The following is a 16,551-nucleotide window of genomic DNA, read 5'->3' on the forward strand; positions in this document are numbered from 1 at the left end:
GACAATATGAATATGAATTGGTTGCTGTTACAGATCATTACAGATTCCACCGACATGTTAGTGCACCAAATATAAAGACCGTTCATTTCCAGTGTGACACTCACCATTCTTCATGGCAATTACTCTTTTATGAAGTTTGACATATTTTAATAGATATGACAGATCGGTGGACCAAGGTGTGCCAGAAAAGTATATTTGTCTTGGAATGAAATGATTTGTCAGTGAGATCTTGGTGAAAGATTTAAAGGCAGTTTCATGTATGTAGTCCTATGCAAATGAAGAAACCGATGGAAAGATCAGCCAAATATTTGCTTATGAAAAATCGCATGACAGATATAAAACTAAATAAAGATCTGTATGTCAAAAAGAAATGGGGTTGCTAAACTATATAACTTCAACTGTTTAGATCTCAAGAGTGTAATAAACTCACATTCCAGTATTTCCAGCATCAAAAAGTTCATCTTAAGTCTCAAATCAAGAGTTACATTTCCCATTTAAAAATCACATTAATCTGATAGTCGGGGCTTTTACACAGACATGTTTCCTGCTGGGTTTTTAACTAGCAACCAGCATTACGTTAGATATTTTAGTGTCTGTGTACAACTTATAAACTGCAGCAGAATCTTACTGAAATATATAATGAAGTAATTTTTTTATTTAAATACCTAGTTGTCTGTTAAGTGACAACCACTTAACCAGACTCAGATTAATACATCAATATCAGTCATTTGTTAGCTGTCAGACTTTTTGTTTATGATCGTCCATAATTTTGACCTTATTGCTTAAACTGTTTATTCTGACTCTGTCTCGTGTACAGGAGCAAAAACGTCTACTTTTACTCATGTAGGCTTTGATGGTGACATTTGTCAATCTCAGAAACTAGGTACATTTTGAGCCCTACTCGTTGGCTTAGTCCAGGTTAACATTGTCATGCAACATGTGCTGCACAGCCAGTAAAGGCAGTGGTTCCTGTTAGATTGCTGTGTAGTGAACTGTTACTGAGCGACCGCTGAGCTGCTGGAATCGCTGGAGGACCACTGGAAAAACGATTATCCAGACACCAATGGGCGCCTGGCTGCTCCCACTGGCAAAGCAATCACTGTGTTATTTGGTAGAGAATGAATTACTGAACATTTTGAGATTTGATGCTTAATCCCCAAATGAATGGCTCAGAGTATTAATGTGCTGCACTACTGTTTGTGTGTTGCACCTTTTTTGTCTGTCATTTATTCTCCCCAACCTCCCATTCTGTGTTTTTTTAATCTTATATTATATGGATTTTATAGGTACAAGCAGGAACTGTTTGTTATAACAGTCCCTACAGTGGTGGCATCAAAGGATTGTCGTCTCCTTGGCTTTGTTCTTTGTAGTTGATCCAACTCTATGCTTTTACTCATCTCCTGTGGCCATGTTTGATTTGCTGTAGCCTTGACCAAGGCTCGGTACTCAGCATTGTCACCCCAGATTACCAAGAAGCACAGATCTCTACAGAGCCCTGCAGAGGGCAAAAAAAAAAAAAAAAAAAAAAAGCATCAGAGATTGCAATGGGTAATCACGGTTTTTTTTTAAAAAAAAGGGCTGCAAAGGATATGAGAATCTTTGTACAAAGAGGTGTACTCTAGCAATATGAATGAGTTGGAAAGGCTGTGCCCTGCAGGGATTTCTATCATCTCTCTCAGAACTTGATACCAGGTTGAAGACGAAGCTTGCACCAGCTCCTTTTATCTAGCCTGAGATTGGTGATTAGATTGAGGAGCCCGGCAGAGGAGACGCAAGTCCTCTCCTCCACACCAAGAGGAAAAGCAATGTTCCACAAGACTACACATTCATTACTCAAAATAAATCTCCATTAAACAAATGCCACAAGCATAATTAGGCTATAGGAATAATTATAATTGTGATTAGTTTCTCCATGGGCCGACCTATGTAAATTGTGATTGACACTCTGCAAATAGGGAATGCATAAATCTGGCATTGGAGATACACAGACACATATGGCAGCAGAATACTGAGGAGACAAAGGGATTGAGGGCATGGGTGGCTGTAAACATGCCTCCGCTGCACATTCACAATCCAAGCTTTACAAGGCTACACAACCAGCATGTGTTTTGTATAAGAAATAAATCCTCAAAGAAAGGATTACATGCACTCGGCTGCAAAGGCATCGTACCACAGCAGTCCAGCAACAAATCCAGCCATTATGAGGGTGATAATCTTTACATTTTATTTAGCTGTAGGCCTCTATTGAAATAAACACTCCATTTGAAATGATACAAAACAACAGCACCACAATGTACAGTCCCATATAGCAGTGGCATAATATTCAGATTGTATGCCTGCGTGTGTGTGTGTGTCTGTATTTTTGTTTTTGTCCTTCTTTTTTTTTTTTAGATAAAACAGGAAAAATTATTAGTTTAGTGCAAGTAAATTTGACATATGATGCCGAATAAGTTATTTTGGGTCTATTAGAAAAACAACGTAAGATTAAATTATGAGCTAATTATGGCATACAGTATGTAAGGCATAACCGTGTCCTGTCATTTAATAACAAAGGGACGACTTAATTAAAATGGCGAGATTCAAAACAGACTTGAACTGTGTCTCAGTTCCATAGTGAGACATCATAGGAAGGACTTTGTTTATAACACAAGAAATCAAAAAAATTAAAGGAGAAGTCTGTCACTAAAATAAAAGACATGGATTTGTTTGGGAACAGCACTATCCTATGGCAGTAGTCTCTCCCAGCAGGACAAGATGCCCCAAAAAATGCTCAGAAACTCAAAGTATGAACCCCAAAGTCTGGCCTTCAAGTTTACCAAACCCAGTCAGATCCAGTGTCCACCGAGGGTGACCACGTCGCAAGAAACTAAATGAGAGGCTAAGAGTAAGTTTGTCAACTAGTAAACTCAGTGCATTTTACAAAAAAAATAATAATAATAATAATAATACACATATGCAAAACTACACTGTTCAAAGATTTAGCATTGATCACACAAAGAACCTTAATTGACTAATTAAACTTAACTAATTCAATTAAATACATTACTTAAGCACCATTTCCTGACCAGCTTAAACAGAAGCTTAAATTTATTTATTTTTTATGGTCTGAAGCAAAAGTCTATGTAGACTTGAGTATTTCTATTTCTAGCACAATGTAATATAAACTGTAATTCCACTGCTGCTGTCTGGTAACTGTCTTTGTTTCCCCCCTTGGGATGCGACCATACATTTGCACATTTTGTTTCAAGTTGACCTTTGTAAACTGGAGCCAATCAAAATTTAAGACTTCATCAAAACCCAAACCAAAAGATCTGTTACCAACATTCTGGTGCTAGACAACATTACCCCCAGAGGTCGCACCATTACAAAGTGTTCCCAAGCACTAGGCAGATGGTTCTACTGTCCAGGCTACCTGTGGTTAAATTTTATTTAACAAATTCAGTATAAAACTATTACCTTTATAAAGCCAGACGAGTTTAGAAAGATGGTTCTAGTCCGCATGCACACTGACCATAAAAGCAGCCATCGTTTGTGTTTTTACAGACACGTTTAACACCTGATGCAATAGGACAGAGGATGCCTGTAAACTTTGATATGCTTAATCTCCACAAACAGCAGTCAATCAGTCACATAGCACAGAGTCCCCGTCTAGCTCTTCAAAAGGAAATGATTACAGCCTGGGCCTTGATCCGTCCAAACTGCTGCAGGATCCCGCTGGCGGAGCAGTCCAGATATTTGTGTGGAGATAGCAGAGCCTATTATTACCAGGCTGCGGTTGCTGCTGAGGTTCCACTTTATGCGCACCTTTGATCTCCAAAGATATCTTTTAGAGAAACAATACCCAGCCCAACCCATCCTTTTGAACTCACCAGGTGGGGGCAGCAGTGCTGATATCAACTGAACAGGTGACTGGTGGAGGGAGGTGGTGTCTAGTGTTTTGTATCTTATCTGCTAATACACTGTGTGACTGCTTTGTCAATACATATGGTAACACTAGTGTCAGCAGCTTTGCAATATATTCAAAAAAGGGCCACCCAGCTTGCACTTGGTTCTTTCCATTTTAATGGACCAGCTAACAATAGCAGATAAAGGCATTGATAGAGAAAGAAAACCATCCAACGCTTCTACAACCACAAGGAGACATTTTCAGGCTATAGGATCTAATCCTGCCCTTTGGAAACCAATTTCCCCAGAGACACTTGGATTCACACAACCAGAAAAATGACATTAAAAGACCACAGGATAATCAGTTATGATATGTTCACATTTATTGTGCAGTGACTTTTATATACATACATTTTATACACCTAATTTACATGAACAGAAATAAATTAATCTGCTAATGTTCTTTAACTCATCTGGCTTTAGTGTTGCCATTGACTGGACACAGCAATCGTTGAAGGAGAAAAAGCACAATAATTCCAAGTGACACATGAGTGACAAGGCAGTAATATGAGTCAATGTAGTCTAAGTTTCAGTAGTGTTATATTTTTTACGCACATAAAAGAAGCAGTTGGTAAGAGTTTTAGTGTTGTGAGTTTGAACGAATGGAGAGGCCAGCGTGGAGCTTTGCTTCCACAACTGGATGGAGACAAATGAACAGATGTTAAAAAACTTGTTTAAAACGACACTGTCACACTTGTCTGAAGCACCAACATTTGGTTTTATCTTTTAAATATAGATTAAACACTTTCCATAGTGCTGGTCCTCTGATTTTAGCTTTTAACTATATCAAAGTGTTATTTAAGAGACTAAGTCAGAAAACTAATAACGTCAGTCGTTAGCTTAAATCATTTTTTAAAAATGGCTTTATCTTAGAGAAAAGATGTGCATTATTTTGCACCAATGCATTTAAGGGGGTTTAATGTTCCATAAAATATATGTATCTTTTATATATTAATGAATTAAAGATATTTCAGGACACAATTTTAACTCTGGATTCCTTTTACATTATTATGTGTTGTCATTTACTTGTGGCGATGCATTTGATCTGAAACTATTTTTTATACAACATGGTCAAACAGACGCCCCCTAGTGTCCAAAACATCTCACAAACTGCATCTTTAACATTAGATGACTTACTATTGTGCTACATACAGTATTGTTCACTGACAGACACAAAGATAAAATACAACTCGGCTTAGTAGTGTGTTCTTTATAAAAACTAAATCTAAACGAGCTAATGTGAAAATCGTCTTAAATGTGTACACTGTAGTGTGTGAAAACGATAAAAAAATACATTAACTGGAGCGGCCAGGTACCCACACACATTAAAGTCTGGCATAGGAAAAGAATAAAAATGTAAACCACTTAGAGATCATCTCTAGGTTTCCCTGTGACAAACTAAATACAGACATCAATTTGCTCTCAACTTTTCAGTGTTGAAGAACCTGACAGGAAGTCTAACTTTCTACTGCTAGCTTATGATAAACACTGACACTACCTAGAGTGACATGCCTATGTAACACGAAACAACACATCAGCTCCAGCCTCCTCTTTTACCATACAGAAACACAGAAAGAATTTACAGGATACACTGATGGCTCTTAAGCACTACAATGCTGCAAGCAGCAAAAACTCTAAGCTATCAAAACATGCAGCCTGTGGTGAGTTTCTACAGTACTATTCAGAAGTTGTTGGTGGTAAATGTCTTTGAGAAAACCCAGAGTTTGTAGATTGTTTTTATTACTATTATATCTATCATAATATAATGATTTTAAACATGGCTCTGTTGTTCCATTAGCCTCACTCAAAATCTTTTCAGACTCTCTCAAATAAAGTGAACAAATAATCGCATGGCAACCGCACTGGAACATCTGATTATTGCACACTAGCACTGAACTTGCAAATGTTCATGCAGAATGAATGAGAAACACACTCCACTCAAATCAGTGTTTGCTCACTATGTGACAGATGACCGTAGAGTTCTTTGGAAGACTGAAAATACATTGTTTGAGTCGGGGAGCGGGGTACATGACTACGTGGCACATCACCGAGACATCTAAAACTCTTTTGTTACAACCTAAGGTGAGAGAGAGAGAGAGAGAGATGCTGTGATGTTTTAGAAAATCAGTTTGGGGATCTGACACCAACCGACCACAAGTGGTTTACAGTACGGTCTTTAAAACAGTAGAAAAGGAGGCGTGCCGGAGATGATAATTGCACTGAGGGGTACGAGGGGACGAGAGCATATGTGTGAGGGAATTTATCAACCTCTTTTTCAAGCAAAATCTAGCATTGCATTTAAAATATAATACATCCATATTCAACATTCATGGCATTGTTTCTGTTAAAACACAAAAATATTAAAGACTCACAGGAGGAGTCCCGGCAAAGACAACATTTGATGCCAGGGGCTCATCTGTTTGGAGATGAGAGTTTAAAATTCTTGTATAAAGTAAAAGCCGAAAAAAATATATAAATAAATGCAATCTTTTCAGACACACATTTTCCCCACAAACTACTCTGCACACTGTAGACTAAGTGACGAGACAAGTCGTAAGGCAGAAGGATGAAGAGAAGGACAAGTGAGAGTGAAACGGGGGCTGTTGTGATGGGTCCTGTGTTTAAAGGACAGTGTATCATCTGCACTCGAGCTCACGGGGACTGAGATCCTGACCTGTAGCTCTTGAAGCTGCCGAGCAGACTCTGCATGCCTTTCTTGACGCGGCGAGCCACAGAGTCGGCGGGAGGCGTGGGCAGGCAGGAGGCGAGGCTGGGCGGACGTGCATCCAAACATTTCTGGTAGCGAAGCTTGAAAGAGAACAAAACCACAAACATGGATGTCTAAGGTGACAAAGACAAGACTCAACACTGGATTCCACAACTGTGGCAAATTATCTTCCCACTTAAGGACAAACAGGAACTCTTATTTAGTTTAGTCTCATGCTGACTCATGGTGAGTGTTTCATGTGACTCACCATGCAGGCAGCCTGCACGGCCTCACTCAGACTGGCCGCATTGGGTTCACACCAAAACATGTGACAGGTGAAATCGTGGGGACCTTCCGCCATGATGAACGCAAAGGTGTGGACGTCCTTCCCCACACCCATGAAAGACAGGAAACGCACCCTGCACTCTGACAGCACCTCCTCATCCTAGAGTTTTAAAAAAAATAAAAAATACAAAGGTTGTCCAGTCAAAAAAATTTGTTAAAATGTGGAAATCTTCTGCAGTCCACCCTAACCCTCAGACACAACTCTAGATCATCACACGAGGAAAACCAAGTACCTTATAAGTTCTTTTCAACTACCAGCAATATACAAGATGAGTTCAGGAAAACAAATAGGTCAGAAAACAAAGTACCACTTGGTAACACTTGGTATGTGGCTTTGCTTCATCTGTTCAGTTTCTCCTTACAATCTAAATATTTCATGGTAATTTTAGAGTAAATCGCAAAATCCTAGTCATAGAAAAATCATTTGATTTTCAAAGCAATTCCAAAAGAAAAACATTTAAGTTTATCCTCTAGGATGGTTACTGCAAGTGATAAATATCAGAGTCCAGACTATGAGAATCACTGCTATTTCTCACAAAACTTTAAAAAGAAAAGAAAAGCGGACAAAAGCAAAAAGGACTGTTCTTACAAATATCTCTTGTGTGTGTAGCTTAATGCCCCCAAATTAATTAAATTACTTTTAATTAAAGTAAAACGTAAATAAAATGACTTATTCCCACAGAATAGAGTTAGGTTTAGGGTTATCACTGATGATGACTTCATCGCACATTTTAAACATACTGATGACAACTCAGAAAAGGACCAGTGAAGATGACAATCAGTCACTGACTTTAATTCCCCATACTGTTCTGTCATGTTCAGACTGTTTTCCAATACCTGTCGTGAAAGTATTGTGAGGGTGGCTGGTGCAACATTCACAAAGACAGGAGTCCAGTCATTTTTATCTCTGCCATTCATTGCTGTCTCTAGTGTTTCATTGACTATGTCCATACCTGAAAAGAACACACACAGAATATATGATCAGCACATCACAAACACGGTCAGCATGACAAAGTACAATAGAAGTATTTAGCACAGCAGTTACACACTTTAAGGCGTTTTCTTACCAACGGGTTTAGCCACAGGCTGATTGCCCAGGTAATAAACACGGAAGCGCTGGAAGAGTTCATTTTTTGGAGCTGGAAACTCTGTTAAGAAGTGAGGAAACATTATGCAACTTGTTCCTATGCTTTCAGAAATTAGGACATTCAAAGTGTCTAACTTTGCTTTACCTTCAACAGGGATGACCACAGGTTTGCCTGGGTCAGAGTTGAGCCTGCTCACCCCTGGCTTGGAGGCCTTTCTCTCCATCATTATCTGAAGTTAAATAAGGGAAAAACTGTGAATTTTAATTAAATTTAAAAAAAAAAAAAAAAAAAAAAAAAAAAAAAAAAAAAACACACCTCAAAATCAGCGGAGACTCTTTGAATTCATAATGACAAATCTAATAAGGGCTAACCTTTGAACACATCTCATGTAAGCTGGTGGCAATGTTCTTGGCGGGCGAGTCGCAGCGGAAAACGTGACACTTCAGAACTTGGGTCAGGTTGTCTCGTGCGACATAAGCAAAATCCCTACAGGAGAAAGATTATATACACATACAGAGTGGCTTATTAAATCTGCAGTTTTTAAAAATACGGTTTTAAAAATACAAGCTTACGAGAACATAAAACACAGACAGACATAGGGCTGGGCCATATCATGCCGGCCACGGTAATACCGGTATAATGTTGGGCAAGGATAAGAAAATGAAATATCGTGATAGAATATGGGTAAAACGTGCATGCGCAGTGCCTTTGTTTTCATACACACATGGCAGAAAAAGCATGCCGGCGGCAGAGAATGAGAAGGGCGAAAGAGGGAACGCTGAATGAAACAGATAAACCAGAATTGGTTTGTAAAGCACAAAGCACTATTTTTGGTAGAGCATGCTACCGTGTTTTTTGGAAAATACGGCACACTTAAAATCAATCCTTTGATTTTTCTGAAAATCTACAGTGCCCCTTATAATCCCGTGTGCCTTATGTATGAATTCTGGTTGTGTTTACTGAGCTCGAAACGATTTTATGCGGCACACGGCACAAATCTGTCAAATGTTTTAGTACGACTTTGCTAAGCTATGAACCCGCACCGCTTGATGGATTGTCAAAGCATTACGGCTATTGTAGGTAGGAGCCTCACGGAGTGATACGTACTGTGCTTCAACATAATATTACCGTATTGTGTGTTTATAACCTCTTTTTAGGTTTTGTGGATATTATACATGGTTATGCTGAGGATATTTCAGCCAAATGCAAATTCCTTGCTGGAAGGAATTTGCATTAGCACTGTTACATTTTTATATAACTTTAATGCACATAAAAAACAGCTGCTGTTTAAGTGAAAATACATTGATTGTATTTTGTCTAGTGTCAATTATATCACCAGTTATATGGTAAATGGCCTGTATTTGTATAGTGTTTTACTAGTCCCTAAGGACCCCAAAGCGCTTTACACATCCAGTCATCCACCCATTCACATACTGGTGATGGCAAGCTACATTGTAGCCACAGCCACCCTGGGGCGCACTGACAGAGGCGAGGCTGCCGGACACTGGCGCCACCGGGCCCTCTGACCACCACCAGTAGGCAACGGGTGAAGTGTCTTGCCCAAGGACACAACGACCGAGACTGTCCAAGCCGGGGCTCGAACGGGCAACCTTCCGATTACAAGGCGAACTCCCAACTCTTGAGCCACGATCGCCCCTATATCGTTATTGCAAATTTTCAAATGTATAGCGTGATAAATATTTTGGGTCACATCGCCCTGCTCTAGACAGACACACACGAAAATAACAACAAAATGGCACACAACAAGAATTATATACAGTTTTTAGAATAGTAATCATTAATGGATACCTTTCCCTGCTCATGATTGAAAATGCAGCATGAAAGAAAAGAAAGAAATACACAATTATTAAGAAATCAGCAACAGGAGGCAATGTTATTAAAAATCCAGCAGAGGGCAGCAGCATGCTGCAAAATAAAGACTAACACAGCCACCATGCCAGATCTCAGAACTGCAGCACATCATTTTAAGTCACTGAGTAAGGACCCAATACAAAAACAGCAAAAAAAAAAAACCCCATTCAAATATGGAAAATAAAGCAGCTTATTCAGTCAGAAGTTATGAAGAATATTCAGGAACTCAACTAAACTAAATTTCACTCAATGCAAAAATTCATCACAGCAAACTTCAGTTAACCTTAAACCGAGTAGGATTTCCGCTCCATTTAAACATTTTGGCATCCATCAGGATAGTTATCAAGATTGTGATATGCAAGATATGATCTGCCCCCCTCCATTTATAAAGTGGAGTTAAATTTACTTAAGCTTAAAATACATTGTGCTTGTCACTATTCAAAGTAACTCAAAAATTGGGAAATGCAAAAAAAATTTTAAAATTTTTTTTTTAAAAAAAAATCCAATCAGGTTTACATGCCCTCCAAAGGTAGATTTTAACCTAGGAAAAAGCCTGGAGATATATTTAATTTGAGATTTAAATAGCCTCATTAGAAACATGCTGTCACTGAGCACCTCAAACAAATTACAAATGCGAGCTACATTTTAATAGAAAGAAGAAAAAAATGCATGTCCAATTAAAAAAAAAAAAAATTATATGAGCTTAAAGTTAAAAATTATATTTTTTAAGTATCATAAAAAACAGCAGAGCCAATGACATTACATTTGTTTTCAAAACTGACTGAAGAAGGCAGTTAAATACATTTTATAGTTCTGCCATTTTCAATTTGCTCTTGTGCTGTGGATACTGACCTGCCGTTGTCTCTGCCGACACCCCAGACCCGGATGCTGCCAATCGGCTGAGCATGAAGCAAAGTCTGGCCCAGTGGGTCGATCAACTTCATGGTGTCATTCTCCAGGACCATTAGCATGTCTTTACCCTGTCACAACACACGTTTCAGTTTGAGAAGTCAGACTAAGCACACATTTCTACAAAATGTTGTTACCCACGGTACTTTAAGTATTTCTCTTGAATTCAAAACACTATTTTAGAAATGGAAATGGAGCATTATCAATCATTTTCAATCAAATCGTCAAAGACGAATTGTGGTTGGAACCAACCACTAAATGAAACATGTTTCTGCCCTGCACATTCAAAGAAATTCTTATTAAAAAGAACATTACATAAAATGTCATGAACATATCTGTGTGCGTGTGTCATTACAATCATCTTACCTCTCCCCAGATCCCAGCGGTGTCATGAAGGTTGTGTTTGTGATAAGAGAGCTGCCTGATGCAGTTGTTGACAGCGACACTACTCTTGCCAGGTGCCATGTCGTCCTCAGACATCTCAACCCAGCCCAGAGAGCGCACTGCGAAACACTGACAGTACAAAAGTGCTGCATATTAGTATAAACTAGGACACAAAAAACTCTTTCATGTGCAGAAAACTATTAATCTTTGGTAGATAGGTAAATAAATAGATAAATAATCAACGCCCCTACACATTTCATATGTCCTACATCTCTGAGACCCATTCCTATGCCAGTTTTCTGTGACAGCATTTCTAAAATGAAAACTGAGACCCAACTACTCTGAACATATTGAAAAAATCTAAAATTAAGCAGATGATTTACCTTAGTTTCTAAGTCTGTGCAGAGTGGAGCAAGCTTCTCTTCATCCTCAGATTGGGAGCAATTATAACTACAATGACAGAAAATAAAGTTAAACATCTCCAAAATTAACACTGACTAATTAGAAAGTTTTAACACCACATACTTCAGGTTGATAGATGCATAGCGTAAAGTTGCTCCTTCAAACTCCTTCAGACTTTGATCAGATGCAACTTCTCCCTCCTCCTAAAGACAAACATTTATGTGCAGATGGAGCCATTTGATCACAGAGCACATATGCATGAAAGGTATGTAAATTCTGTCATATTGTCCAAAATACTATAAGGCTTAGGGTTGTTCCTGGTGACTAACTTACTAGTCTTAAATGGGAGAATGCAAAAACTTTAACTAGTGAGCTAGTCTTAAAGTTCAGGAAAAAAAATCAAGTTCTAATTCATTCTAATGAATTAGGGTAAATAGTCTCCATCAAAAAAAACTGTCTGTTTGTATTTAGGGTGTTTTTAATCCATGAATCATATTCTTTAATAGTCAGATCTTATTTTAAATGTCTGAAATGTGTGGCATAACACTGCACACCCTCTCTGTGAGAGGCCTGCTGCTACCTAATGTGATTGTTTACACCTGAGTTTACCAAGTGTCTTGGCAACCTGCTGCTTGATTGTTAGATACTGTGTTGTTATTTTTTTTATTGATTATTGCACTGTAGAGGCTGGTGAGAAACAACATTTCAGCCTGTGTATTTCTGCAAATACCATCCAAAATTACAATAAACTATCTTGAATCTAGGAACTACCTAGGTTTGTTAGCAGATTCTGAATAACATTAAATGTGCTAACCAACAGCTTTCATTCTTCAGGGATGTAAGCATCCCACCTAGCGAATGCAGTTAAGCATTGATTTATTTGAGTATTACATACAACTATCCTTGTTCTAGATCAAAGTACTGTAGAACATCTGTCTTACCTTCCACCTTATAGATTGATAAACTGAAAAATTTTTCTAACTAAGCAATGACAGCAACATTTAATCTTCTAGGACTCGTTACGCACAACCCTACTAAATATACTCAAAAGACATTTCAAAGAGGTGAGTTGAATAAAACTCTAGCCATGATTTACCTTCCACAGTTCCCCTTCACCAGCACCTTCATCAGTGCTGGACAGTTGGGCCCAAGATTCCTGGAAAAATGTGACAAGACTTACCGTTAACAACAGTTTTACTTGTCAGTGCCTCTGTCAAATTAGGATGCTGGTTAGACCTCACCTCAGGTTCCTCGCAGGGCGTAGTCTCCAGGGACATCGTGGAGGACATCATGGAGTCCCCAACTTTACCCAGGGGTGAAGGAGGCTCCCACTGAGTGGTGCCTGTGGGAATGTGCCAGTAGTACGTGCCCGATGTATCTCGCACCCTCATCCATCCCGAGGGCAGGTCTGTGTCCGTCTCAAAAGCGCTGGAATCCCAGAAAGACTCTGAAGGGCGGGAAGTAGGAGACCAAGGTTACTATAGGTAACTTCATCTCAACTAAATGCATGGAAATGCATATTAATTATCTAATTAACAAAGTAAAAAAACATTTTACTTTTTTTGATTTGGTCAACACAACCAGCCTTTGGAAGCGTTGGTGAAGATGTAATAGCTGTTCTGCTTTCTAAATTTTGCCCCTGAGAAAAAACACCCCCCTAATATTGCAGTATTTAAAAGGGGGGAAAAAAAGGAAAGGTTTAAACTAATAATAACTAAAAATAATGAGTTATTTAAGTAATAAAGTATAGCATCTGTAATTTAAAAAATAAAGAGATGATAATTCACTATTTCCAGGAGTCTCTTTTTTACTGATATGTTTAGCAGCCAAATCATCCTGTGTTGCTTCTATTTTGACCGTTTTGGCTTTTCTTGTTAGCTGCAGTATGATGCTAATAAACAGAGTGTATTCTTCAGATTTTTTAATATCTGCACAAGCTACAACATAAAGTTGTCTAAACACCTTGTATGTTTTGTTTAGTTTTTACCTCTGTTGCCATTTGGAGAGCTGTCAGCTGTGTTGTCCTGAGACAGAGCAGGCCAGCTGGACTCTTCATCACTTGGTGTCCCGTTCATGTTGGAAAAAAGCAGGCAAGCGTTCCTCCCCACTCTCTGAGACTCCACATTACTCTCTTCTTCTGCCAGTTTCTCTCCTCTGGTGTCACCTGATGTTTCTTCATCGTCTTCCAATTTACTTTCCTTCTCTTTATCATCCTCTTCTCTCTCTTTATCTTTCTCTTCTGTGGATTCCAGGGTGTCAATGAGAAGCGGCTCATTAAGGATGTTCTTTGACTCCTCCTGACTGAGACCAGGGGTCATTGCGATTTTGGGAGACTTGGTCTGCTCCTCGTTACCCTGTTGATCTTCCTGAGTGGTGTTCTGGTGAGGGAAGTCTTCCCTGTTCCCATTCTGATTGATATTGCAGTTGTGGTCTTGGTCCTGCTGGTTCTCCGCTACTTTCCGCAGCTGGTTTTGGCCTTCCTTGACCCACTTGGCATTGTTGCCGGTGGACTCCTGGTCGCACCAGTGGCTGCCGTCATTCAGTTTGTTCTTTAGCTCTTCGTCTTGCTTCTGTTTATTCACAACATATGTCATATCTTCATCATCATGACCACCCATGGTAACTGTCCATGTAGCTGCTCTGACAGAGAGAGGAAAAAATACATTAGCATTGCCTTTAGCATACTAGTTAGCAGTGATTTTAGCAAAGATTCTCATCAAGGTTTCTCAAATATAGAACGACCACTTGATACAAATACATTCAAATATTTCACAGTGGCCGTTAAATGTTGAATCAGCGAAGTAATAATGTTTAAAAATATGAAGGATGAAGTCCGTTTCTTGTTCGTGTATTCCGGGTTGGTCATTTTACTGGCAACTTTCACTGTTTGGTTTCAGGCGAATACAAAACGCACTTCAGCAGCTTCACCTTCCATTTGCAAACACGACCTTTTTCATTTTTAGATAAACGGGCGCTGTAAAGAGCCTGTATAAACCTGGGTCATTATTTAGGTTCACTCACATGATTGTTTAATAAAACCTAGGTAAATACCGTGGTTTTACTTGTTAGATAACATCGCCGCAGTTGGAAATAACGGGCACCGTCCGCCATCACCGACATCTTTGCTAGGCTAATGTTAGCTTCTCGGTTGGCTAGCTAACATTTCCAAACTGCAGAAGCAAAGTGACTGCAGCAGCACTGTTTTTATTGAAAATTTTGACTCACCAGCTCACCAAACTCCTTTGTCGTCGAAATGCGCTAAAATGTGAAGCGTAACTACATATTTCCAAAGATCGTGAGGGCTCTCGCTCGGTTTCTAGGTGGTGTTTTCTGTCTGTGGGCTCGGCTAGTGATGGAGGGCGAACCTGCGTCACGGATTAACGTCACGGCCAGAGCCCACTGCTGCCACTCAGGCACAGAGCAGGAGGCAGACCCAATGAAGGAAAACCGGTCCTTCACACTTCACACACAAATATTGATTAGACGCTGAGCGGGAGGGGGCATACAGGTCGCAGGGTAAGCAGCTCCCGGTCTAACCAAGAAAGAAACCATAACGAGTAAAATAACAAAAGAAGGCATGCAAAATAATCACAGGGAGATGAAGATGACATCAAAAAGAAGCAAAAGTTGGCCAAAAACAGGCTCAAATTGAATTTAACAACCACAGAGAGATGCAAAAGTGACCACAAAACACCTGAAATTAATAAAAATGACCAATGTTAGACGCAATAAAAGAATCAATAAAGAGCTGCAAAATCGCACCACAAGGAGACGGAAGGGTTCCAAAAAGGTGGAAAAATACAAAAAAAAGAAGAGGTTTTTTTTGGGGGGGGGGGGTTGCATCTGTGTGTGTTGATTCTTGGGGCCTTTTACATTTTTGTTGTCTCTGCATTATATGGGTTGATCCCAAATGCGTTAAATGTTCATATTCATATTAGCAGACCACTTTTTAATAAGCCCAGCTTTTATCTATACTAACGTCTTTGGCCAAAAAAGTGCTAATGCAACACTATAAAATACTTTGCTGAGTAGTAGCAGTAGTAAAAGCTTGAAACATATATTTAAAAAAAAAAAGTCAATTGTATTTCGGTGCCTCAACTCCACTTATATCATTGAAACTAATAATGTACTGCTACATGTCACTGGACACGTTTGGAAGAAAAACTGCCCTTAAATGAAGAAAGTACTGAAAACATTTCTCAGTGATTTTGGTCCATACTGACATCACACTGACATCACACACTTGTTGCAGGTTTGTCAGTTGCACATCCATGATGCAAATCTCCTTCCACCACATTCAAAAGGTGCTCTTTTCCACTGACATCTGGTGACTGTGGAGGACATTTTGAGAACTCATTGTTGCATTCAAGAAACCAGTTTGAGCGTTTGTGACATGACATTCTATCCTGCTAGATGCACTGCGGTGATAAAGGGATGAACATGGTCAGTAACAAGACTCAGGCAGGTAGTAATTGGCTTGAATATTGCAACAGAAATCAAGACTCATCAGAACTGTTATTGTCTAATTTTGGTTAGCCCAAACCCCCCGTTGCTTGTTCTTAGCTGACAATAGTGGCACCAGATACGATCTTCTGCTGCTTTAGCCCATCTACTTCAAGGTTTGCTGTGCAATCACAAACCCTCTTCTGCACAATCACAAACCCTCTTCTGCACATCTTGCAGTGAATGGTTATTTCAGTTACTACTGCCTCCCTATCAGCTCCAAGCCATTGTCGTCTGACCTCATCAACAAGGCATTCTTGCCCAGAGAACTGCTGCTCTTTTTTTTCCAGACCATGCACAACTACACCAAATTCAAAGCGACTTAAATCATTTTTCTCCTGCATTCTGATGCTCAGGTTTATCTAAGCAACATGTTCATATGCCTAAATGCACTGG

The 16,551-nt window shown here is 39.3% G+C and overlaps 1 protein-coding gene across 4 annotated transcripts; it reads right to left on the bottom strand.

Annotated features, from left to right (window-relative positions):
- Positions 1-1,470: 1,470 nt before the first annotated feature.
- Positions 1,471-15,091, bottom strand: apbb1 (amyloid beta (A4) precursor protein-binding, family B, member 1 (Fe65)). Of its 4 annotated transcripts, XM_026192327.1 has the most exons (16): positions 14,878-15,091; positions 13,640-14,292; positions 12,894-13,099; positions 12,749-12,808; positions 11,776-11,855; positions 11,634-11,700; positions 11,233-11,379; positions 10,810-10,937; positions 9,895-9,900; positions 8,457-8,571; positions 8,230-8,314; positions 8,065-8,145; positions 7,835-7,950; positions 6,921-7,097; positions 6,620-6,753; positions 1,471-1,495 (listed from the first exon to the last, which is right to left on the bottom strand). In XM_026192327.1, the coding sequence occupies exons 2-16, from the start codon at positions 14,268-14,270 to the stop codon at positions 1,486-1,488; spliced, it is 2,043 nt and encodes a 680-aa protein (XP_026048112.1). In that variant the 5' UTR covers positions 14,271-14,292; positions 14,878-15,091; the 3' UTR covers positions 1,471-1,485. The 4 variants fall into 4 exon arrangements, with proteins under 4 accessions (XP_026048112.1, XP_026048110.1, XP_026048109.1 ...); XM_026192325.1 differs by lacking the exon at positions 1,471-1,495 and having other exon boundaries at positions 4,244-6,753; positions 13,640-14,287; positions 14,878-15,090; XM_026192324.1 differs by lacking the exon at positions 1,471-1,495 and having other exon boundaries at positions 4,244-6,753; positions 14,878-15,090.
- Between the last annotated feature and the right edge of the window lie 1,460 nt (positions 15,092-16,551).

Source organism: Astatotilapia calliptera, chromosome 14 (genome assembly GCF_900246225.1).
Source record: "Astatotilapia calliptera chromosome 14, fAstCal1.2, whole genome shotgun sequence".
NCBI lineage: Eukaryota > Metazoa > Chordata > Actinopteri > Cichliformes > Cichlidae > Astatotilapia > Astatotilapia calliptera.